General features: G+C 43.9%; 1 protein-coding gene across 1 annotated transcript in view; it reads left to right on the forward strand.

The window, feature by feature from the left end:
• Positions 1-1369: 1369 nt before the first annotated feature.
• LOC124554004 (ankyrin repeat and protein kinase domain-containing protein 1-like) overlaps positions 1370-25489 on the forward strand; it is a 32432-nt gene continuing 8312 nt past the window's right edge. Inside the window, exons 1-3 of the mRNA XM_047128023.1 lie at positions 1370-1441; positions 9471-10047; positions 19934-20008. Of these exons, the coding sequence (XP_046983979.1) occupies positions 9482-10047; positions 19934-20008 (641 nt within the window). The 5' untranslated portion in view covers positions 1370-1441; positions 9471-9481. The remainder of the gene's footprint in view (positions 1442-9470; positions 10048-19933; positions 20009-25489) is intronic.

The raw sequence follows: 25489 nt of genomic DNA on the forward strand, positions 1-25489 counted from the left end.
TTCCTGGTGTGCAGGACCAAGACTCGAACTCGGGACCTTTTCCTCTCGCGGGCAAGAGATATGGGGACGGGTCGTGAGTCGTGCTTGGGCAGCTCAGATGGTAGAGTGCTAGGCCGCGAAACGCAAAGTTCCAAAATTCGAGCCTCGGTCCTGAACGCAGTTTTAATATGCCAGGAAGTTTCATACCAGTGCATACTCCGCTACAGAGTGAAACTTTAACTCGGGAATTACAAATTATTTATGGAATATGTACCCTACTGAGTCCGCCTCACAGAGTATTCACTCGATCCAAACAGAACTCAGCAACAGACTTCTGAAATACAACCACACCCATTGTACAGATAATGAAGGAACGTACTGCTCGATGTTGTTTAAACTGAGGTCGATAACATATTTGCTCCAATCCAGTGCGAGCTCTCAATGAGATAGATAATGCATTCTAGCATTTCACATTCTTTGAAGTCCAATGTCTCTACAGGGTGAACGTTAACAAAACCGCCAGATTTCTGACCGGAAATGGAGCAAAGTACGTCTTATGAAAACGTGTCCAGAAATGGATGGTATGTGTGCAGCGACAACGATTCGTCCTGAAACAAAGTACAGAGCTGCATCGCAACCACATCGCAACAAATTGTTCAGAGTGGCCCCCACGGTACTGCAGGTGACATGGATAGTAACGGCTGTCACACAGGATACACATAATCGTGCTTTCGCTTACACCACAATGGCGGGCCACTTGTCCTGTAGAAACCGATCCTCCAAGTCTGGTGAACGCACAGTCCGCCGCCTGCGTCCGCCTGAAAGGCGATACGATTGGTGTCTGTGGGGCTACTTCTTTCGACAAGCCCTGCTGCCTCTCGACCGCTTCCATCTGCTTGCCCGTACACAAACGCCATCTCGGCTTGTTCTCGAAAAGAATACCGTGCATTCTGCTGTTTACTGTACGCTGCGCCAATCACACAGTCTGCCACACACAGGGAACACACGGCGCGTGGTCAGAGGAACTGCCGTCAGAGCCATCTACCGTGGCAACGGTAGATTTCCGAACACATGTTCGTAGACCCCTTCTCCCTCCATTTACAGTCAGAAATCTATCCCGGCGGTTTGTCGGTTTTATTAACTTTCACCCAGTACTTTATCTCGTAGACAGATTGGATCAGCCAGCTCACATAGTGCACTCGTGACTTGACATTCTCACACCCGATAATTGGCACTCGAGATAAGCGCTAAGCTGATAAGCGCTACCTGAGTATGGTCACGCGATGACCGTGTGGAAGATAATGGTGACGTCACGCGGCCGCACCGGCCGCCGTCAGGTATATGATAGGTACGACAGGCCGCGCGTCTTCCTATAATGCCATCCAGTGGCTGCCGGGGCGTGTACTGTGCTGCGTGTGGCCAAACAGATCACTTCCCGACGTCTCTCCTTCCTGGCTCCAAGGTGAGTAAGGGCTCTGCAGGAACTGCTTGTCCTCTTTACTCTTACAGTTTCTTGATTTTTTGAGAAGGCGCTATATTACTCTGTCAGTTTACAGTTTGTCTTCCAGATAAGGTCTCAGTTTAGTTTGAATCTAGTAGTTCTGTAGTTGTGAAAGGAACACAGTCTAAACCGTGAAAAGGGTAAATCTTGGCACCGGACTGGTACTGCGAGGAGTCGATAGGCACCGTGTCCAGGTTTCCCACCATCCTTATGCTTTCCTGACCTGCGTCCACAGTATTACTGTTTTTGTATTCGAACACTTCTCTCCTTAAGCTAAAAAGCGTCACTCTTATGAACTGACGTAAGTTTAGGACAAGTATCAGGAAATAGAAAGTTATCCAGATTCAGAGCTTCATGATCTTGGGTGCAATTTTGTATGTTCTTTCAGTAAAAGACTTTTCTTAATTTCAGTAGCACACTGATTTGCACGCAAATGTCATCCAGAAAAGCAAGTGTGGCACAACTTGTTGAAAATCCTCATGCAGATATATAGAGACCCAGTTCTGCGTGCCATGTTATGTAGTGTGTCTTACACACATTGTTTAAACAGGACTGTATGGCAGAAAAACTTACACTACCGAATAGTGAAAAAGTGACAGCTGAATGCTAGCACAACTCAATATATTTCCAAGGAACTCTATTAGTATATCTCGTAAAGGGACAGAAGGTGTTGGTCTAACCACAAATCTAAATGGAACCATTGATTGTACAAGCATACAAAGAAAAGAATCACCTTTATTGCAAGGAGAGGATCGACTTTCTGAAATCGTCTACACATCACCATATGGGTAAAGATCCTTGATATCACACCCTGCAGCTATTCAGCTCGATAGGCCCTCGTTTATAAGCAATCGACGAAAAAAGACTTCGAATTTAATGTGACAGTTAATAGCAGTAATAAAGTAGCGTTTCTTCTAGACTGCTTGTGTGGTATAACTGATAAAGTAAAGCCCTCATGTGTAGAAAATTTGAAGTTCAAATCTCGTTAGGTGCTTTAAATTTTGTCTCTTTTTAAATCTTTGAACATTATTTTTATTCAACTAATTTATGAGAATGCAATTATTTAATTTCTTTTTCTTCACTACATTTTAATCATTGTATGATTTTTTTTCATTTGTTCTCATTTTTTCTTTGCATCATTCTTTTTCCGCTCGCAATTTGTGTGAATGTGAATATAATAATATTTATTTACCATAAGATGTAAGTATTAGAAAATGCGAATATATCGCTTCTATAACAAAAAAGATGAAATATTCTATATGCATTCATTGTGAAAAGCTGTCAAAAGTCTATTTTTCGTTAGAAGATGTGTATTGTTTTGTGGTAATCATCATACAAACATTTAAAAGAAACCTAAATTCCTACTGCACCACGGACAAAATAACGCATATGAAGATTTAAACGGAAGAAAAGAGTATGAGTAAAACGAAATTCAAGCAAAATGAGCAATGAAACTAATGTATGCAATAACATGGAAGAAAAAATACGATGATAAAAGGAAATAAATTAAATCTAAATTAAACAAGATAGGATGGAAAATGAGACCAAATGAAGTAGCTAATATTATGATTAAGACGATATAACAAAGGAACAGAAATAAAGAAGTTACATTGAAACCGGTTAACTGAATGAAAATAATGATCAGCATCATTTAGATAAAAACTTAAAAACACAAAAATTAAAGTACCTGACGAGATTAGAACTCTCAAACTTCTGCACGTAAAAACCTCCCCTATCTTGTCTTTTTTTTTCATTTTGTTCGTAATTGTCAGTTTCTTTTGGTATGGATGAGTGTAACTTAACACTCGTTCGTAATTGATTCCTTTACTCAATTTCTTTTTTATAACAGAGGGTAGTCAGACTTCTAAAGAAATATCCATTACATCACACAATCATTCAATGGGATAGTGCATTTTTAAAGCTATTGAGTCATGCAAGATTCTAATATTTTTTCACCAATTATTTACAAATGGCGGCCCACCAGGATAAATAACTGGAGAGTGTGATACCTGGGATCTTAACCTATATCACCATACAGACGGTTTCAAAACCTCGATCTAACTGAGAGGGGAACTCCCCTTGTCAGTACTGCAACTTTTTCTTGGGCAGTTCTGCTGCATATTTCTTCTTTGCTTCTCCCACCTCCAACCATCTTGTTTCCTAAGTGAGTGAGTCAACGTCATGCACCAGCTGCTCACATACATGTACTCCAACATTGGTTTTTGTCTTATGTCACTAACCATAACTTTTCATGTAGTCTCAATTTTGTGTATATTTTACTCTTTCCCCATAACTTGCCCAGTTTTAAAAAACATGAATGAAGGATCAGGTAAAACGCGCTGTGTGATCAGTGTATCCATTCGTTTCACTTATATTATCTCACGTAACTCTATTCTCTCACTTTTTAAGTAAACCTCGTTTGTATAGATAAAAAACAATTTCTGGTACTGCCCGTTCTTGCCAGACTCTTTTCCAAGTATATCTCTTAACCTGTGTGGAGCACCTAACAGTAACATTTCTCTCGGTTTTATAGAGCTTCCAAATACGGTACCAGCCTCTGTAGTATATTCCGAGTTTCTTGACTACCTCAAACTTCAGTTTGTCATTAGACATACTAAACACATCCTATATATGTGGTACACCTACAAAAGCTATATTCCTTTCCATTCTTTGCTCTGTAACTAATTTTAGAACCAACATTCTAAGAACCTGGCATTAATTGTTTGAAGATCATGGTGATTATTACTTTATGATACACTCACAACTAGGCTACGCATTTCTTAAATTTGCATTTTGAAAAAGTCTTTTTTATCGCTGGGCATTGTAAATTTTCTGTCCAAATTCATGGTCAATTGTCCGTTGGACCGTGTAATGTGACCACCACCAACACTATGTGATCAAATGTATCCGGACTGCTGGCTGAAAATTACTTACAAGTTCGTGGCGCCCTCCATCGGTAGTGCTGGAATTCAGTATGGTGTTAGCCCACCTTTAACCTTGATGACAGGTGCCACTCTTGCAGGCATACGTTCAATCAGGTTCTCGAAGGTTCCTTGGGGAGTGGCTGCCCATTCTTCACGGAGTGCTTCACGGAGGAGGGGTGTCGATGTCGGTCGGTGAGGCCTGGCACAAAGTCGGCGTTCCAAAACATCCCAAAGGTGTTCTATAGGATCCAGGTCAGGACGCTGTGCAGGCATGTCCATTACAGGGATGTTGTTATAGTGTAACCACTCTGTCAAAAGCCGTGTGTTATGAATAGGTGCTCGATTGTGTTGAAAGATGCAATCACCCGTCCCTGAATTGCTCTTAAACAGTGGGAAGCAAGAAGGTGTTTGAAACATTATTGTAGGCCTGTACTGTGATAGTGCCACGCAAAACAACAAGGGGTACAAGCCCCCTCGATGGAAAGCACAACCACACCATAACATCACCACTGCCGAATTTTACTGCTGACATTACACACGCTGGCCGATGGCATTCACTGGGCGTTCGTCATACCCACACCATGCCATCGGATCGCCATATTGTGTACCGTGGTTCGTCGGTCCACACAACGTTTTTCCACTGTTCAATCGTCCAATGTTCACGCTCCTTAACCAAGCGAGGTGTCATTTGGCATATACTGGCGCGATATGTGGATTATGAACAGCCGCTCGACGATGATATAAGTTCTTACCTCCTGCCTAACTGTCATAGTACTTGCAATGGACCGTGATGCAGTTTAGAATTCTCGTGTGATGGTCTGGATAGATGTCTGCCTATTACACATTACGACCCTCTTCAACTGTCGGTGGTGTTTATGAGACGTATGACACAAGTGACACCCAATTGCCTGACAACGTTTGAAATCCATGAGCTCTGCGGAGCGCCCTATTCCGTTCTCTCAAGGTGCCTTGGCAGAATGTGGCCGCACAATGCACCTAATATGACAACGTATGTTTGTATGAGTGTCTGGATACTTCTGATAACATAGTGTACAGTGTACAGTATACAGTGAACACACACAGAAGGCTGGCAGCAGCGTTAGTTGTGGAGGGTTTATAGGGAGTGTGTAGAAGGCGAGGAAAACAACAGTCGTTGCTGATATAATGAGGAAAAAGTGATGTAGCTGTCGTCCAAAAGGGCATGATCACTCGCTTTCAGGCCAAGGGTGGAAGTATATCCGAAACGGCCGTCTAGGTTAAAGTGTATTGTGCGTGGCGGAATGGCTCTATCCAAAAGAGACGCCAAGGCAACTGTAGTGCACCAAGGGATCTAGATGATAGGGATACGTGATGGTAGCAGAGATGTGTATGGACGAATACACATGTGACTGTTGAGCAACTGACTTCTCATGAGAACCAAGGGGCTACCAACAGTGTCTCCTCATAGACCGTTCAGCGAACGCTGCTGGGTACGGGCCTCCGCAGCAGGTACCTGGTTCACTGCTGTTCATCGGCGACGAAGGCTGGAATCTGGACGCCAATACTGCAACTGAACGCCCACTGAGTAGCGACAGGTGGCATTTTGAGGTGAATTACTTTATATCCTCGAACAGGTTGAAACGTCTGCAATCAAACACCCTGTAACACTTGTCAGGAAGGTCCGGGCCAGAGTAGTGGGCGTTGTGGTCACGAGGAATGTTTTCAAGGCAATCCGTGAACTGAACGATCTTGTCGTTCTGGAAGGAACAATAGATCAACACAAGTATGTGTCTACCCTTTGGGACCTTGTCCACCCCTACATGCAGTATCTTGTTCTCGGCACAATAGCTTTTATTGGCAGATCAACGCAACGCATCACACAGTTTGCTCGTAACAGGATGAGTTTCTTACTCCCCTGGTCACGAAACTCCCTGGATTTAAACTCAATCGAGAAGCCGTGGGGCCATCTCGATCTTGACGTTGATACCTTCCAGGATGTTATTACCTTCCAGGACGTTGATACCTTCCAGGACGTTGATACCTTCCAGGACGCTGATACCTTCCAGGACGTTGACACCTTCCAGAACCTTGCTGATTCCCTTCCTGCATGTCTCGCAGTGGTCTGCAGTGCCAAAGCTAGTTATTGACGCTTTCGGTAGGTGGTCACGCTACTCTGACTGGACAGTGTAAGTTGCACATTAGTAGATAACCGGATTTCCGTTCCTCCTGCTTTTATGAATTTGTCAGTAATATTGTCTATTACCAAGTCTCTGTTTTTCCTCAGGTTTTTCAGGGCAAGTTCAAATTCCAGTTTTAAAATTAATGCACCAACGAGTCGTATGGTTTCATACCTGTAATTGCAACAAATGAAATGTGATTCAAATTCCCATTTAAAGGATACCCCCACGCTTCTAATGCAGTGATTAAAGATACTGAGTATCAGCTCCAACTGAGATTTTCTTCAGTCAGAGTTTGACGTTGTAACTCAGGACTTGTAGCAATAGGAATTATCTCATTACGACTACCAGCTGTCACTTTGTGGTGGTTCGACAACAATTAAAGAGCAATATCACATATGTTAGTAAAGGGCGGGACACCTTCTCTATGACTGTATCATGTATACCGCCCTTTGTATGGTTCTGGTGTCATCTTGTGACAGGAGTATTGAGAATATGCTGCGGTCTGGTTATGTATGCTACGCCAACATAAAGTTTACCACAAATGCACCCTAGCCTTTACTAGCACATCGTTGATCCCCAGCGTCAACTAACTGTTGCATGGTTACATGCAGGACTAGCGCTTAAGACCAGAGTAATACAGATTTCAGTGTTGGGACATCGTTATTTTTTTAAATAACTGGAGAAATCAGGAGGATAACTAGTTGAATAAAGTCCTAGTGTAGTTCTTCCTCGCCTTGTCAGTATTGTGCTAGATCTCGACTTCGAAAGTTTTCTTGTCTGTAACTGTAGAAAGGGATTAAGGAAATGAGATCTGGAGCCGTTCCAGGGCTTGTTCAGACGAAATACATTGAAACAAAGAGGAATTTCTTTAACCGGTACAGGATGTGTCGGTAACTATTGCCACCAAGAACAACTCCAAAGGTATGTTAGGAACGGATAACTTTGTGTGACAAAAGTTGCATGGGACAACAGGGGTCATAATATGACGTCGGTTTTTTGTTGCTTGGTGGGGTCGCTTCAGACATATGAAGCTCAACTTCGTTTTTTTTTTTTTTTTTAAGTGCGATGCTACAGTTTGGTACTTATTTTCTGATAGCAGCTATCGAAACGAATCTAATGATGTTTAACAGTAAGGTCTTTGAAGGTCAACGAAGGTCACAAAGGTAGCATGAACGTCCATTTACAGAAGCTGTTCGCAGTGATGACCATTGGTATCAACGAAGTGCTGCAATCTTCTTATGACAGAGTGAGTGGTATTCCTTATCACTTCAGCACTTATCGAAGCACATGCTCTGACAATTCTCTCTTGCATATCTTCATGTGTAGTTGGAATATTTCTTTATACACAGTGTTTTTTAGGAATCCTCACAAGAAAAAATCCAGAGGCGTCAAGTCTGGCGAACGAATGCGTCCAATCCAACGATTGGGGAGATGTCTCTGCACCGCATTTCTAGCCATCAGCGAAAATTGTGCTGGACACCCATCGTGTTGCTTTCACCTTCTGTTCGTTATTCCTAAAGCTATTTCTTCCAACAACAGACCTAATGTTTCTTGCAGGAATGTGGTGTACTTCCTACCATTATGATTATCTTCGATCAAATAGGGGCCTATAATTCTGCCATCCAGAAGCCCACACCATACATTCAATGAGCATGGTTTTTGGTGTACAACTTGCCACAGCCAACGTGGATTTTCAGTTGCCCAGTAATGCATATTATGCAAATTAACATTTCCGTAGTTCATGAATGTAGCCTCGTCAGTAAATAAAATGAAATTAATAAATGTATCATCCCTCTTAATCTGAAGTTGAGCCCATCGCCAGAATTCAGTGCAACGCATACGACCTGTACCAGATAAATCTTGGCGGAGACTGATATGGTAAGGATAATATTTATGGAACTGCAGAACACGAGCAACACTACTCTGTCTCATGGCAGATACTCTCGCGATTTGACACGAGGTAACACAAGGATCTCGAACCACAGTGGCAAGAGTGCCTATTTCCGTTTCCTCGTTAGTAACTTTCCTCTGTCGGATGTGTTTCCGACGCATTAAAGATGCAGTTCTCAATTTATCATACACATATTTAAATGTATAACGTGTAGAGTGAATACCTTCAGGATATCTTTCAGCTTATAAGTCTCTAGCTGTCACTGAATTTCGATGGCATTGTCCGTAAATGAGAAGCATATCGACTTGTTCTTCAGAGGAATACATCATTCACATTCGCTTGATTCGGCGGTACTAGTCTTACCGTTTCTATTAGTATTGTATTGCGAAACAGTCGAAATGTTTACATGTCAATGGCACGTTAGATGGATACACCATAGTCGGCGAATATTTACTATTTTCACAATATCCGAGAGAGAATTGTCAGAGCACGTGCTTCAGTAAGTGCTAATGTGATAAGGAATACCACTCAATTAAGAAGATCTGTATTGATACCACTGGTCATCACTTCGAACACTTTCTGTAAATGCCACCTTTTTCAGCTTTGTTGACATTCAAAGACCTTACTGTTACAAATCATTGATCTCGATATCTGGTATCAGAAAATAAGTACCAAACTATAGCATCCTGCTTCAAAAAACATTGTTGACCATCAAATCACTGACACGATCCCATCTAGCAGAAAAAGACCCCTGTCATCCCATGCAGCTTTTGACCCTCAAACTTTTCAGCTCCTGTCATACTGTCGCAATTATTGTAGGTGGCAATCGTTAGTGAGTGACCCTGCAGATTTACAGTTACTCATCATTTTGCCAGAGACGTGATATATTGTTGCAGTTGATGTGTAAGAGAGAGTATTTACCAACTTCTGCTTTGTACAGATATGCGTGTGGCTCATGTAGATGTAGAGAGGGTGGTGTGTAACGGAAAGGGCTGGCCAGTGATACTGTGTTTCAGAATCATCCACAATGGAAGCAGTTAAGGACATTAAGGAGACAGTGGCCGTGGACCTGGGTGCCCTGCTGGACGCGGGCGATGGTGCCATAGTCACTTTGGTGGCGGGCGGCACGCGGCTGGTGGCTCACAGGGCCGTCCTCACAGCGAGGAGCCCCGTCTTCGCCGCCATGTTTGGCCACGACACGCTGGAGGCCAGCAGCGGCCAGGTGGCCATCCCTGACGTGGAGGGCCCCATTCTGCGCCAGCTGCTGGCCTACCTCTATACCCGGCAGGCCCCCCAGCTGCCAGGCATGGCCGCCCAAATGCTGGCCGCCGCTGACAAATACGGATTGCCGGACCTGAAAGCTGACTGTGAGCGGCACGTGGCAGCGCAGCTAGATGTGGAGACGGCAGCGGCCACCGCAGTGCTGGCGGTGAGGCACTCATGCCCCGATCTGGCTGCGACCGCAGTCGCCTTCATAAGGGCCCACGACTACCTGGTGATGGCGACGCAGGGCTGGGCAGACGCAGTGGTGAATCAGCCCAAAGACGTGCTCGAAGTGAGTCGTCTGCTTGCACAGCCACCACACAGTACCAGGTAAGCACTAGACATGCCAGCTGCCAGTGTCTCTTAATAATGTGTGTGTGTGTGTGTGTGTGTATGTGTGTGTGTGATGCCAAGCATATAATGTCTACAGTGTTCCCTTACATGTGTTTCTGCTCCAAAATAATCAATATCAATGGCCTTGCTGATAGCTGTCAATAGTATCAACATAACAGCTTTATTCAGTATCTAAATTTAATGACACTATGTAATCAAAAGTATCTGGACATCCCAAAAAACATACGTTTTTCATATTATGTGCTTCGTGCTGCCACCCACTGCCAGCTACTACATATCAACGACCTCAGATACTGTGAGAGAGCAGAATGGGGCGCTCCGCAGAACTGTGTGTGAAATCTTATGAGACTTAGCTGACAAGGTCATCAGTCCCTAAGCTTACACACTACTTAACCTAAATTATCCCAAGGACAAACACACACACACACACACCCATGCCCGAGGGACGACTCTAACCTTCGCCAGGACCAGCCGCACAGTCCTTGACTGCAGCGCCCTAGGCCGCTCGGCTGATCCCACCCGGCTCCGCAGAACTCAAAACTTCGAATGCAATCAGGCGATGGTGTGTCACTTGTGTCATACGTCTGTACGTGACATTTCCACACTCCGAAACATCCCTCGGTCCACTGTTTCCACTGTGATATTGAAGTGGAAACGTGACAGGACACGTAGAGCACAAAAGCGTACAGGCCGACCACGTCTGTTGACTGACAGAGAACGCCGACAGTTGAAGAGGGTCATAATGCCTAATAGGCAGACAACTATCCAGACCATCACACAGGAATTCCAAACTGCATCAGGATCCACTGCAAGTACTGTGACATTTAGGTGGGAGGTGAGAAAACTTGGATTTCATGGTTGAGCGGCTGCTCATAAGCCACACATCACGCCTCTAAATGCCGAACGGCGCATCCCTTGGTGTAAGGAGCATAAACATTCGACGATTGAACCGTGGAAAAACGTTGTGTGGAGTGAAGAATCACGGTACACAGTGTGGCGATCCGATTGCAGGGTGTGTGTAGGGCGACTGCCTGGTCAACGTCATCTTCCAGCATGTGTAGTGCCAAAAGTAAAATTCCGACGTGGTGGTGTTGTGGTGTGGTCGTGTTTTTCATGGAGGGGACTTGCACAGCTAGTTGTTTTGCGTGGCACAATCACAGCATACCCTACATTGATGTTTTAAGAGCCTTCGTGCTTCCCATTGTTGAAGAGCAATTGTGGGATGGCGGTTGCATCTTTCAATATGATCGAGCACCTGTTCATAATGCAAGGCCTCTAGTGGACTGGTTACACGACAATAACATCCCTGTAATGGGCTGGCCTGCACAGAGTCCTGACCTGAATCCTATAGAACCCCTTTGGGATGTTTTGGAACTCCGACTTCATGCCAGGCCTCACTGACCGACATCGACACCCCTCCTCAGTGCATCACTCCATGAACAATGGGGTGCCATTCCCCAAGAAACCTTCCAGCACCTGATTGAACTTATGCCTGCTAGTGTGGAAGCTGTGATCAAGGCTAAGGTTAGGCCAACACCATACTGAATTCCAGCATTACCGACGGAGGGCGCCACGAATTTGTAAGTCATTTTCAGCCAGGTGTCTGGATACTTTTGATCACATAGTGTATATTGTAAACGGTCCTATCACACTTCCCTGTGGTACTCCGGGTATTACCTTTACATCGGTCGGATTTGTTCCCTTAAGAGCGACGTGTCGTCACTGTCAGGGCAGCCCTGAGGAAGGCCACTTGCAATTGTGGCCGAAACCTCGAACAATATTGTATATTGACAATTCAGTCAACAGCGCCGAAAAATTTTATTGGAAGACTCAGTGGCGTATAATGTTTGCAGCCTGGGCAAGAGAGTGTGCATTCCTTACTCTGTGTGCTGTGCAGGCCACTTTAGGCTTCTTGATGTGCAGTACTCTTCATTGCTGTTTGCTATCTCTACTACTGCTGGCAGTGTGGTAGTTACAAACAGCGACATGCTGTCTTTTCAAGATATCCTACTGCAAACACATTACCTTTAAATCTATCTGTGTTATTCACAAGTAAAGTTTGGAAATGTTATTCACAACTGAAGTACCGATATAGTGCCACAACTGATATAGTACCAAACACACACACACACACACACACACACACACACACACACACACACACACACACACGCACATGGTGTTATCCATGGTACAACAGTAATTTACTAAAACATGTTAATACCGGCAGTAACTGTCTGTGCATATGCTCCATCACAAAACGTATCGCTAGAGATTCTTGCAGTGCGAGCCACTAGTGGCCCAGCGCGACATCAGGAAAGAACACACAAAATTTTGAAATGGAGGGAAGAGCTGACAGATCTCATATCGCTGGCAACTCATTTGTTTACTTCTCAGAAACGGTTTTTGGACGCCCTAATAGTGAATTTTAAAATGTGCCAGAAGAGAGAATAAGTAATTAAAAAACTGTCTGCGACGTGCTTAGCATCGTAAAGATTGTAACTGTCTCGGTGTGTATCGAAAGCCACAAATGTACCGCATCATGCCTCAGTAAATAACGTTCCGAAATCCACTGTAGTTGTAGCCCTTGGGTGGACTGACCGAGACATGTCACTGACAGTTCCGGTCTCTCTTTATCTCCTCCATTTCTGAAAAACATCGGTTTGGTTCACTCCATGACGCTTGGACACTTCCTTGTTGAGAGCCCTTCCTGCCGAAAAGTAAGAATGTGTACGCAATTGAACCACGGTATTGACCGTCTAGGCATGGTTGCCGTGTACCTCCTTCCCGATGGAATGACTGGAACTGATCGGCTGCCGCACCCCCTCCGTCTAAATAGGCGATGCTCATGTATGGTTGTTTACATCTTTGGGGGAGGGAGGGGGTGGGGGGGGGGGGTTCAGTGACATCTCTGAACAGTCCAAGGGACTGTGTCTGTGATACAATATCCATAGTCAACGCCTAACTTCCAAAGTTCTGGGAACCAGGTTGACGCATCTGTTCATGGATGTCATTCAGTATTTGAAGAGACTAATTGATCTGGAGAAAATACACTCCTGGAAATTGAAATAAGAACACCGTGAATTCATTGTCCCAGGAAGGGGAAACTTTATTGACACATTCCTGGGGTCAGATACATCACATGATCACACTGACAGAACTACAGGCACATAGACACGGGCAACAGAGCATGCACAATGTCGGCACTAGTACAGTGTATATCCACCTTTCGCAGCAATGCAGGCTGCTATTCTCCCATGGAGACGATCGTAGGGATGCTGGATGTAGTCCTGTGGAACGGCTTGCCATGCCATTTCCACCTGGCGCCTCAGTTGGACCAGCGTTCGTGCTGGACGTGCAGACCGCGTGAGACGACGCTTCATCCAGTCCCAAACATGCTCAATGGGGGACAGATCCGGAGATCTTGCTGGCCAGGATAGTTGACTTACACCTTCTAGAGCACGTTGGGTGGCACGGGATACATGCGGACGTGCATTGTCCTGTTGGAACAGCAAGTTCCCTTGCCGGTCTAGGAATGGTAGAACGATGGGTTCGATGACGGTTTGGATGTACCGTGCACTATTCAGTGTCCCCTCGACGATCACCAGTGGTGTACGGCCAGTGTAGGAGATCGCTCCCCACACCATGATGCCGGGTGTTGGCCCTGTGTGCCTCGGTCGTATGCAGTCCTGATTGTGGCGCTCACCTGCACGGCGCCAAACACGCATACGACCATCATTGGCACCCAGGCAGAAGCGACTCTCATCGCTGAAGACGACACGTCTCCATTCGTCCCTCCATTCACGCCTGTCGCGACACCACTGGAGGCGGGCTGCACGATGTTGGGGCGTGAGCGGAAGACGGCCTAACGGTGTGCGGGACCGTAGCCCAGCTTCATGGAGACGGTTGCGAATGGTCCTCGCCGATACCCCAGGAGCAACAGTGTCCCTAATTTGCTGGGAAGTGGCGGTGCGGTCCCCTACGGCACTGTGTAGGATCCTACGGTCTTGGCGTGCATCCGTGCGTCGCTGCGGTCCGGTCCCAGGTCGACGGGCACGTGCACCTTCCGCCGACCACTGGCGACAACATCGATGTACTGTGGAGACCTCACGCCCCACGTGTTGAGCAATTCGGCGGTACGTCCACCCGGCCTCCCGCATGCCCACTATACGCCCTCGCTCAAAGCCCGTCAACTGCACATACGGTTCACGTCCACGCCGTCGCGGCATGCTACCAGTGTTAAAGACTGCGATGGAGCTCCGTATGCCACGGCAAACTGGCTGACACTGACGGCGGCGGTGCACAAATGCTGCGCAGCTAGCGCCATTCGACGGCCAACACCGCGGTTCCTGGTGTGTCCGCTGTGCCGTGCGTGTGATCATTGCTTGTACAGCCCTCTCGCAGTGTCCGGAGCAAGTATGGTGGGTCTGACACACCGGTGTCATTGTGTTCTTTTTTCCATTTCCAGGAGTGTAGGTTTATATTTACATAACAATATTTTTTCTTCTTTTCAACATAACCCCCTTGAACATTTATGAACTTGTTCCAACAGACAACAAGCTTTTTTATTGTGGCTGCAAAGAACTCTTTATCTTGATGTTTGAATCAATTTCTCACAAACTTTTCCACGTCCTTGTTGTACCAGAACCTCATCCCACGTAATGCCTCCTTCAGTGCACTAAACAAATGTAAATCACTAGGTGCTAAATTAGGACTGTAAGGGGTATGAGGCAGTACTTTCAAGCCCATTTAGTTGAGCAATACGAGGACGTGAAATTTTTTGCTGGAGAATCACACCTCTCCTCGAAGATCCTCGATGTCCCTTAACCTTGTTTAAAAGCAATCCCAGTAGTAGGCCTGTTGGATGTTCATTGTAAGGTACTCTTCGAGATAATCACAAAAAAACTAGACCTTGACCACCCTAAAACACCAGTCAACATGACTTTTCCTGCAGATGCTTGGGTTTTGAATTATTTCTTGACAGGTGAGTTGGTGTACTTCCACTCTGTGCTTTGGTCTTCTTGATTCTGGCTCATAACAGTGAACCCAAGTTTCATCACAAGTTAAAATTTTGTTGAGGAAGTGCTCACTTTCTCTTTCATAACGTTCCTTCCGCTCTGTTCACACTCTCAACCTCGTTTCCTTGTGTAGACGCGTCAACCACCCTTGGGATCCATCTTGCACATACTTTGCAGTACTTCAGCTTATTAGAGATAATGTTATGAACTGTACCAGTACTAACATGAGCCTTATCAACTATCATTTCCACAGTCACGCGGCGGTCGGCACGAATAATGTCATCAATTCGACTTTGAAGTGAGGGAGTTGAAACGGCAACTGGTCGGCCAGAACGGTGTTCGTCGGTCACTGAATCACGACCGTTTTTGGACTGCAATACCCACTTGTAAAAATTTGCACGATTCATATGACCTTCAGCGTAAACTTTAGACATTCTACAGTATATTTTCAGGGATTTCTTGCCTTCAGTAAGTAATAAACAAATAACAGAACGTTCAGCTGATGTGGATTTTCAAGCGGACTCTCCACCTTGAAATGTATTTTTGTGATTATGAACAAAACAATGTTGATACATCAGCTGATCAGGGCTCATCCCAGTGATGTGAACTTAAAGCCATAGAAGTACCAAACTTTCCCTACTAACAATTCTTTCCCCAGACTAATTTGTGTCTTTAATAATTGAATCACCCTCGTAGCCATGCGGTCTTGGCGCCTTGTAACGGTCCATGCAACTCCCCGTCGTAGGTGCGAGTCCTCCCTCGGGCATGGCTGTGTGTGTTGTTGTAATGTAAAAATATAAAAACAGTGATATATAAAAAATATACGACAGTCTGCCAATGTAATCGTATTCTTAATCACTCAATAGTAGCGGTTGAAAACACTTTTCTGAAAATGACCTAACCTTTAAGTTAGTCCAACACTGATCAGTAATTAATAAACTAGCTCAATTCTTAGGGAAGCTACGTAAACGTCAACAATTGCTTGTCTTTCACTTCTTTACCATGCACCACAGATATTATTCCGGACTCGTGAGAAGTTGTAAGCCTATTGCAGCAGAGAATATTTCACAAGTGTTCGATGTAAACTACTGTAGTACGTAACTTAATATTGTGATTTCGTCTCGATTCCCCAATACAAGATAACAAGAGTAGCATCTACAAATGAAATCCTATAATGGAACTGGTATCCTGTGACCAGAGCTTTTCTGCCCGGGATGTTATCTCCTTATATAAAGAACACCTGTAAGTAAAATTGCTAAATTATTATCAGCGGCCGCCGGGCTCGTAGGATCTGAAAGAAAGTTAATTATCCTTACCGACGGCACGTCTCGTAGATGAGCTAAAAGAAAAATGTTAAAGAGTTTCTAAGATGGCGCCTAACAACGAAAATTCTTTGTTAAGGCCCGTATCTACATAGGACAATCCAGGTGTCTGATTACAAGTTGATTGACTGCATACACAAATTCTTTCAAAAAATAACCATTATATTTTTTCTGGTTTTAAGTACAACTTACATATTAGCTGGTACAGCAAGATGAGCTTTACACAAGCTCTCTTAGGTCCGAATCCAAGCGGATAAGACAAGCGACTGACAAAGGAAGGATAGTTCATGCATAGAAGCGCAAGAGTCCATGGAATAACACGTCCATTGTAGTTCTATCTCTTCTTCCTTGGCGTATCTTGTCGGTTTTTTATAAAATTTATCGTGATGTTTAGTTTACATTTTTTTTAAACCCTAGAACACCCAGGAGAAACAGTACATTGTCCATAGTGTAAGTTAGTTTAAGATTAAGTCGTGTGTAGGCTAAGGGACCGATGACCTCTGCAGTGTGATCCCATAAGACCTTACCAAAGATTTTCAAATTTGACCCTCGTGTCTAGCCAGTTTAGATGTGCAGTTTCATTTTCAGGCAGCTCAATGTTTATGATGTCTTACCTCCTGAAGTAAGTACCGTACACTGACATAAATTGGCAGATACACTCAGTGATACTTGTAGCTACTGCCTACAAGATGTGTAGTGAATAGAGTCAACAGAAAAGAACTAATAAATTAAAACTTCATGTATTACATGGCAGCTTCTTACGCGTCATAGTATTTGACGCCATGCCTCCTGAACGATATCTCGTAAAATGATACAGTTTTGCTATTACAACCTGTGGTTTATGTGGCTGCCGTCTGTGAAATGTGTTGTGAACAAAGTTCACAGTAAAGAAGTAATAAAATAGAACGCCCTGCATGATGTGGCCGTTTTTCACAAATATCAGTGTTTATGGTGTCACAAGTCCTGAACTGTGTGTCGTACAATGCTATAATTTTGCTGATCAATTCAGTTGAATATGTGATCGCTGTCAACTAAATGTGTAGCGAATTAAGTCGGTAGTACTGAAATAATAAATTAAAAAGCCAGTTTTGTTGCATGAGAAGCGAAAACGTTGCGAATGATAAACTTCCTTCCTTTTATAATTTTTTTAGGGATCAACAGCGAGAGAAAGTTTATTAAGTGTTTGATAGTAATTAAAAAGTTTGATACAGGTCACTAATTGCTCTTGGTCTGATATATTGTATGAATACAGTATGGACACTCTCGCGTCGTGGGACACACTGTATTTCACCCTTACACCAACCTCTCTGATAGGTACATATGTATACAAGGTCGTCTATGTGTTAATTATCTCCATACCAAGTTTCTTCCAAATCCGTCCAGCTGTTTCAGCGTGAAGCAGCAACAAACAGACTAAATTATACATACTCAAAAACTATCGCAAGTATAATATGTATAAGATAATCACGCACCAACGCGAGCACTCTTCAGTGGTTACCACTTAGCATCCACAAATTGGCCAATTTATTCTCTCTGGAAAATGATGAAGCTGACTTGCACAGCTTTCTGCGTAGAGTCAGCCTTTACGGAAATGCCCACTGCGTTATGTAAACTCATTGTCATTATTTTCATCCATGCGGACTACTTCACTCTTCAGGAAATTTCGTGATCACAGTCTGATACATAACAATTAGAATGCGTACAACAATTAAACGTAATTTGTAATTTCACTGGAGTCACAACATCAAAAGTCGGGTATAAATGTACTTGCATATTGTCTCTGCTAGCTTTACTGGTTTCTCTCACACCATCAGTCGGGTAATACTCAACATTCGCCTGTTCAGTGAAAGGCCCATTGCCAGTGTGAAGCAAATTTATTTACTGGGTAAAGTTTCAATTTCTGTGAGATATATAGAAAAGTCCATGGAAAACGAAAAACTATTTACGTGTTTGGGGTAAACCGTTTTATTTTTCGACATAGTCTCCTTTTAGGCTTATACACTTCGTCCAACGCTGTTCTAATTTGTTGATCCATTCCGAATAATAGGAATTGTCCAAGTCTGTAAGATAGCTATTAGTTGCTGCAGTCACCTCCTCGTTTGAATAAAATCTTTGTCCAGCCAGCTATTTCTTCAAATTGGGGAACAAGTAGTAGTGCGAGCCAAGTCTGGAGAATAGGGGGAATGTGAAAGACTTGGAATCCTATTTCCAATAATTTCGTGACCACAACTTCTGAGATGTGTGCTAGTGCATTGTCGTGATGGAAAAAGTTTTTTTTGTGGTCCAATTGCCGGCATTTTTCTTGCAGCTCGGTTGTCAAACAGTCCAATAACGATGAATAATATGCACCTGTAATAGTTTTACCCTTTTTCAGATAGTCTATAAGCATTATCCCGTTCGAATCCTAAAAGACAGTCTCCATAACCTTTCCGGCCGAACGAATGGTTTTCGCCTTTTTTGGTGCAGATGATCCCTTGGTAACCCATTGTTCAGATTGTTGTTTGGTCTCAGGAGTGCAGCAATGTATCCATGTTTCATCCACAGTGACGAAGCGACGCTTAAGTCCTGCAGATTCTTCCTGAACAGCTACAAATCATCCTTGCAACACTTCACACGATTCCGTTTTTTGTCAAGCGTGAGCAATAGCGGAACCCATCTTGCGGATAGCTTTCTCATGTCCAAATGTTTATGTAAAATATTATGTACCCGTTCATTCGAGATGCCCACACCATTAGCAATCTCACTCACCTTAACTGTTCTGTCATCCATCACCATATCATGGATTTTATCATAGATTTCTGGAGTCATAACCTCCACAGGGCGTCCAGAACATTCAGCATCACTTGTGGTCCTATGGCCACTTCGAAAATTTTGAAACCATTTACAAACTGTTCTAATCGAAGGTGCAGAGTCAGCGCAATGTTCATCAAGCTTCTCTTTAGTCTCCTGAGGCGTTTTGCCTTTCATAAAGTAATGTTTAATCACCACTCGAATTTCTTTTTTGTCCATTTTTTGACAATTACTCGACTTAAAGAAGATTCACAAGAATGCCAAACATATAGACAAATATGGCTGAAGCTTCGTGGTCGATGTTTCCAAAGATGCTACTAACTTAACATGACCTCGATACGCGCCGGTGGTGCCATCTCTCGAACTTTTACAAATTCTGTGTGCTTTCTTTCTCTGTATTTCCTTCCCCACTCTCTGCAACAGCTGCTGCCCCTACTTCGCAATGGTGTTTCTACAGCTCAGTCCCTAACTCACGAGCTACAAACACCGTCGCATGATGACGGTATTATGCTATTTAATCTGCTGTTCTATCGTTATCACTCTAGCATAATTGTTGGCTCTTTTGTAGATTGAGTTCTGCTTTATTTTGTATAAATCGTTTTTTGGTATAGTAAACTATCGCTACAGGAGACTTGGGAGAAGCTGTGTGTTTGTGTGTGTGAAATCAATAGCTCACTGATACCTCTCTAACATTGTCAGACTTACTACTGCCATTGGCCGTGTTTGTTTCAGACCTGCCACACCTACACCGACCACGGCTGCCTGCCACACTCCTCCACCAGAAGCCGACGCAGTCTCTTCCATGGGGTGAGTTCTACCACTGCACATTCACAGTAGCACTTACAGAAGCGTTAATCAAGTATTGTGGATCAAAAGCGAATGTCATCTCAATGCACATTTTGATAAAGCAGAGGTTCTAGTTGTCATGAAAAGTTATTCCATTTATAAACATTGATGTTCGAATAAACACTTATACTGCCTCCTCCTCCACCACCTCCTCCTCCTGGTTCACAGTGTGAATTATACTGAAAAGTCAAAGAAACTGGCACACCTGCCTAATATCGTGTAGGGCCCCCGCAAGCACGCAAAAGTGGCGCAACATGACGTGGCATGGACTCGACAAATGTCTGAAATCCTGCTGGAGGGAACCAACACCATCAGTCCTGCAGGGTTGAGACCTTTTCTGAACAGGACGTGGCAAGCCATCCCAGATATGCTCAATAATGTCCATGTCTGGAGAGTTTTGTGGCCAGCGGAAATGTTTAAACTTGGAAGAGTGTTCCTGGAGAAACTCTGTAGCAATTCTGGACGTGTGGGGTGTCGCATTGTCCTGCTGGAATTGCCCAAGTCCGTCGGAATGCACAGTGGACAGGCATGGATGCAGGTGATCAGACAAGATGCTTACGCATGTGTCAGCTGCCAGAGTAATATCTAGTAGTATCAGGTGTCACATATCACTCCAACTGCTCACGCCCCACACCATTACAAAAGAGCCTCCAACAGCTTGATCAGTCCACTGCTGACGTGCAGGGTACATGGATTCATGAGGTTTGTCTCTATACCGATACTCGTCCGATCAGGCAACATGTTTCCAGTCTTAAACAGTGTAATGTCGGTGTTACCAGGCCCAAGCGAGGCACAAAACTTTGTGTCATGCAGTCATCAAGGGTACAGGAGTGGGCCTTCGGGCCGAAAGCCCATATCGCTGATGCTTCGATGAATGGTTCGCTTGCTGACACTGGTTGATGGCCCAGCACTGAAATCTGAAGTAGTTTGCACTTCTGCCACGGTGAACGATTCTCTTCAGCCGTCGTCGGTCTCGTTCTTGCGGGATCTTTTTCTGGCCGTAGCGATGTCGGAGATTTGATGTTTTACCGAATTCCTGATATTCACGGTACACTCGTAAAATGGTCGTACGGGAAAGTCCCCACTTCATCGCTACCTTGGAGATGCTGTGTCCCATCGCTCGTGAGCCGACTACAACAGCATGTTCAACCTCATTTAAATCTTGATAACCTCCCATTGTAGCAGCAGTAAGCGATTTGACAACTATGTCAGACACTTGTCTTATATAGTGCCGCATTCCGCTTGTGTACATACCTCTGTATTTGAATACTCATTTCTACACCAGTTTATTTGGCGCTTCAGCACAAATTCAGTTCATAATGGAAGTTTTTCACTCACTGCAGTTATACGGTAAAGGTGCTATAAAAGAAAATGCTTTTCCAAAGACAGAAAATCTATTGTGTTTCACTGAAGGTTTTCTATCTTCCATATCAATCCTTTAGGTAATGGGTGTGAAATAGGTTCCCAAAGGATTGAAAATCGTCAAAATTTTGATTTTATATGAATAAATAAAACCTGTGGTTGTCCTGAAACAGAAAAGATTAGGTAATGGCAAGCAGGAGAAGACAAACGAAATAATTTGTAGCAGCAGAATAAAGAATGGCATATTTTGGGTGTGTGTTCACAGATCATGTGAATTTTTTGCATATTTTTCTTTAAATGACTTTTTCCAGCGCTTCCATATCTGGTGAGCATTGACTAAATTTTTAAGTTGTTCCATACTGGGAATCTAAACTGTATTTCTTGCTTATGACGAGCAGTCTTCTTAACCATTAGGCTGCCTCACCAGATGACAGGAGCAAGTCCAGACTTCCATTATCACGTGTAATTCAACCCTAGCTTTCTAAACACCGGAATCAGAGTGTATGGGATTGGCAACGCTGGAAGGACAGAGTCTGTGAACGATGGTGTCCTACTCTGCTACATGAGCTGTACGTAAGGATCGCTGCTGGTAGTGTTTGGAAATTATTTGTGCGAACATCAACCTCAAAGAAAGCGAGTCAGATCTGTATGTGTTATCAGAAGGCGCAAGGGCTGAGGCGGCTGGTCGCAAAATTCGAGCAGTCCTGTTGCTGGCGTGGTTGAGTGGAGACGTGTGCGCTAGTGACAGCTCGCCGGTTGTAAACAAAGGCCTCCAGCTGAGAGAGTTTTGGAAGAGTCGTTAGTAATTTTAGTCAATATTCACAGTTTCTGCTTGAATCTATCGTGAAGTTCACTTCTTCTTTCGTAAATGAATGATGATAGTGAACTATGACATTTGGGTCTATCTAGAAACGCTACTGCTATCTGATAATGGGTTGATAAGGTCGCGATGTGACTTCATTGCCAATGCAGTTCATGTTGAAGTCAAATAAAATGAAGTATGTATCTGTACCTTAATAATACACAAGCCCAGACCTAGCATCTGAGAACATTCTACCTGCCTCTTGTAATTAATCTGAGCAGAACATACCAAGCTGTTGCATGACATGGCAATCAATAACCATTCAAGAGGAAACATGAGACCAATGCAAGTATTCTAATGATGGTAATGACGCAAGAAATGTTTGAGTGGCAGTAAGAAAGCGTAGTTCCCTGGCATTCGGAGTGATTCAAGGATTTCAAGCGTTGATTACCCAGGATAGTCACATATAGAATGCACGGCCTACAGGTCCAATGTACACCATATGTAGACAGCAGAAGTTCCCCCATCGTGTCTCAAAAGCATGAAGACACAGAACACTTATACTGAAATTATATCAGCAACAGGAGTCTGACTTGTATCTTCGAAATTTGCCGCACGCAAGTAACGTGTATCATTTTGCACAAGACGAGGTGCACGCTAACCAAGGAGAGAAAATATTGAGGAAGTAATCTCTTCCTCAAAATGAGCGTACCGAAGATCAGATTACAAGAAATGGGAGACCTCTCAACGTAAGACGACACAGTACCATGCGACTTCGAAACACTATCAGTAATGTGAAATACAGATTACATGGTGTTCAGAAGAAAAGACTTAAAATTATATGTATCATGGTCCGCCCGGTTGGCCGTGCGGTCTAACGCACGGCTTTCCGCGCGGGAAGGAGCGCCTGGTTCCCAGCACGAATCCGCCCGGCGGACTTGTGTCGAGGTCCGGTGAACCGGCCAGCCTGTGGATCGTTTTTAGGCGGTTTTCCATCTGCCTCGGCGAATGCGGGCTGGTTCCCCTCATTCTGCCTCAGTTACACTATGTCGGCGATTGCGGCCAAAACAAGTTCTTCACGTACACGTACACCACCATTACTCTACCGCGCAAACATAGGGGTTACACTCGTCTGGTGTGAGACGTTCCCTGGGGGGTCCACCGGGGGCCGAACCACACAGTAACCCTGGGCTCAGTGTGGGGCGGCGGAGGGGTGAAGTGGACTGCGGTAGTCGTCGTGGGGTTGTGGACCACTGCGGATGGGGCGGGGACGGATCCTCTCCGTCGTTTCTACGCCCCTAGTTAACATACAATACAATACATACAATATATAACACTCTAAAATCGGAATTAGTATAATGTCGATGGAGTAGCGGAAACAAGACATAGCAACTGAAGAGCTTTGCAGTACAAAAAGACCAATATAAAGAGTGTAGAAGACTTGCTGAAAGCAACCAAAATTTGTTTCTAAAACCAGAAAAGACGATAACGGAACAATCGTATGAGGAAACACAGAAAAACAAAACGAAATAGGATAAAAGTCTAACAAGGGACCTAAAAACTTTGTGGTCAAGAGATTATGAAAATCAGGTTGGGAAACGGCATCTGTGTTCAGAAACTGTTTATGGGTACAGTTTTAATAGAAACAATGATGTACAGGGCGAAGAAGATAGACTTAACTCTTTGGTAGATAATAGACAGTTGAGCAGACAAATAAAAGAAGCTACATAAAACTAAAAACAATTGCTCTAAATATAAACTACGGCAGTCATAGGTTAAAATACAAACTCTGAAAGGCAGTACTGCGTCACCTGTGCATAGACATCAAAATTTGTATCGACGCCACACTACGAAAAAGATACTATGCTAGGAGCATACTGCAGCTGAATATACACGTCGTTCACGAGCGAAAAGCAAGAGAAGTATTGCGCAAATGATGACAACATGCGTAACACAGCAAGCACGTTGTGGCAGAAGGGGCAATACATGCCTCCACTGAACACATCAACACTGAACACATCAACACTGAAAATAACACACAAATTTTTGATGATTACACAGACAAAAAACACAATAATCAATATAACACAACTAAAGTTCACAAGCAAGGCCAGGGACTGTGGGGACGAATTACAGCGCAGATGAAACATCAAGTTCACACACTACGTGGGAGAGTAAAAGGGCAAAGCACATGCAATAGAACAATTAATAGGCGAGGACGGAAAGCTATGGGAGCCAAAGGAAGAAATTACACTACACATTTATAGACGTTCTGCCAACCTGTGTGGGAGTCCAGAGGCAAATAGAAGACCAGGGGGCTATCGTTAAAGGGGAAATTACTGCAGAAGGTGACAACAACTAAGCAGTCCCTTTGACCAAAGAAGAAATATGTGAAATGATGAAATCATCTCCAAAACTAAAGCAGTGACCAGTGACGGAATTTCTGAACAGTTCTTGGCAATGTGTGACAGAGAGTTTTCTTGTAAATATCAACAAATAATTCATGTAAATATGAAGAAATAAATAAAGTATTTTAATATGACTGCTGGTGATGGCTTATCAATCATATCGAAAAGCACCTGATGAACGTGCTTTTCAACTGTCAGACAGCTTAAGACGTAGAGGAACCAAGGCAATAAGATCACATTGGCCTAAATGAGCATGGAACCGAATTTCTGTGAACTATTCCACACCTGGCGCATGTTGCACGTAGGTTGTTTCTCAGCTGTTCCACACTAACGATCTCTCTAGGATTTCACAACACCCGTAACTCAATTATCGAGATATGAATATTAAAGAAAAAGGACAGGCTGCGGTATTAAATATCACAGCACATGTGGCCGGATCTGACTCAGTGGACAACGCTATTTGTAAGTTCGTTTCATCTGGGAGGCTACTGGGAAGACTTAATAACGCTTTCAAGATACTGCTCACACCACCTTGTCTCCTGAGCCAATTGTTCACCTACTCTCACTTAACTAAAAGGTTGAGGGTCAGGTAAATTGAGTACAACCAGAAGCACCAATGGTCGCGGAGACTCGACTACACACTTTTTACTTCACAATGGAATATCTTAAAAAAGTTAATCACTGATAAGGCAAAAAAAATTACATGAGATGAGCTTCATGAAATAAGTCATAAGACATCCATTTTAAACCTAAATCATGTCTTCCACAAGCAGTGCAGTTTTCAGATCGGCCGTACGCAGCTAACAAACACCACAGCTTTTCGAGTTGTTTTGAACACTCTGGTGAGCTAAGGTGCAGTGGGGAGCGTCC

This window comes from Schistocerca americana, chromosome 11 (genome assembly GCF_021461395.2).
Source record: "Schistocerca americana isolate TAMUIC-IGC-003095 chromosome 11, iqSchAmer2.1, whole genome shotgun sequence".
Taxonomy (NCBI): domain Eukaryota; kingdom Metazoa; phylum Arthropoda; class Insecta; order Orthoptera; family Acrididae; genus Schistocerca; species Schistocerca americana.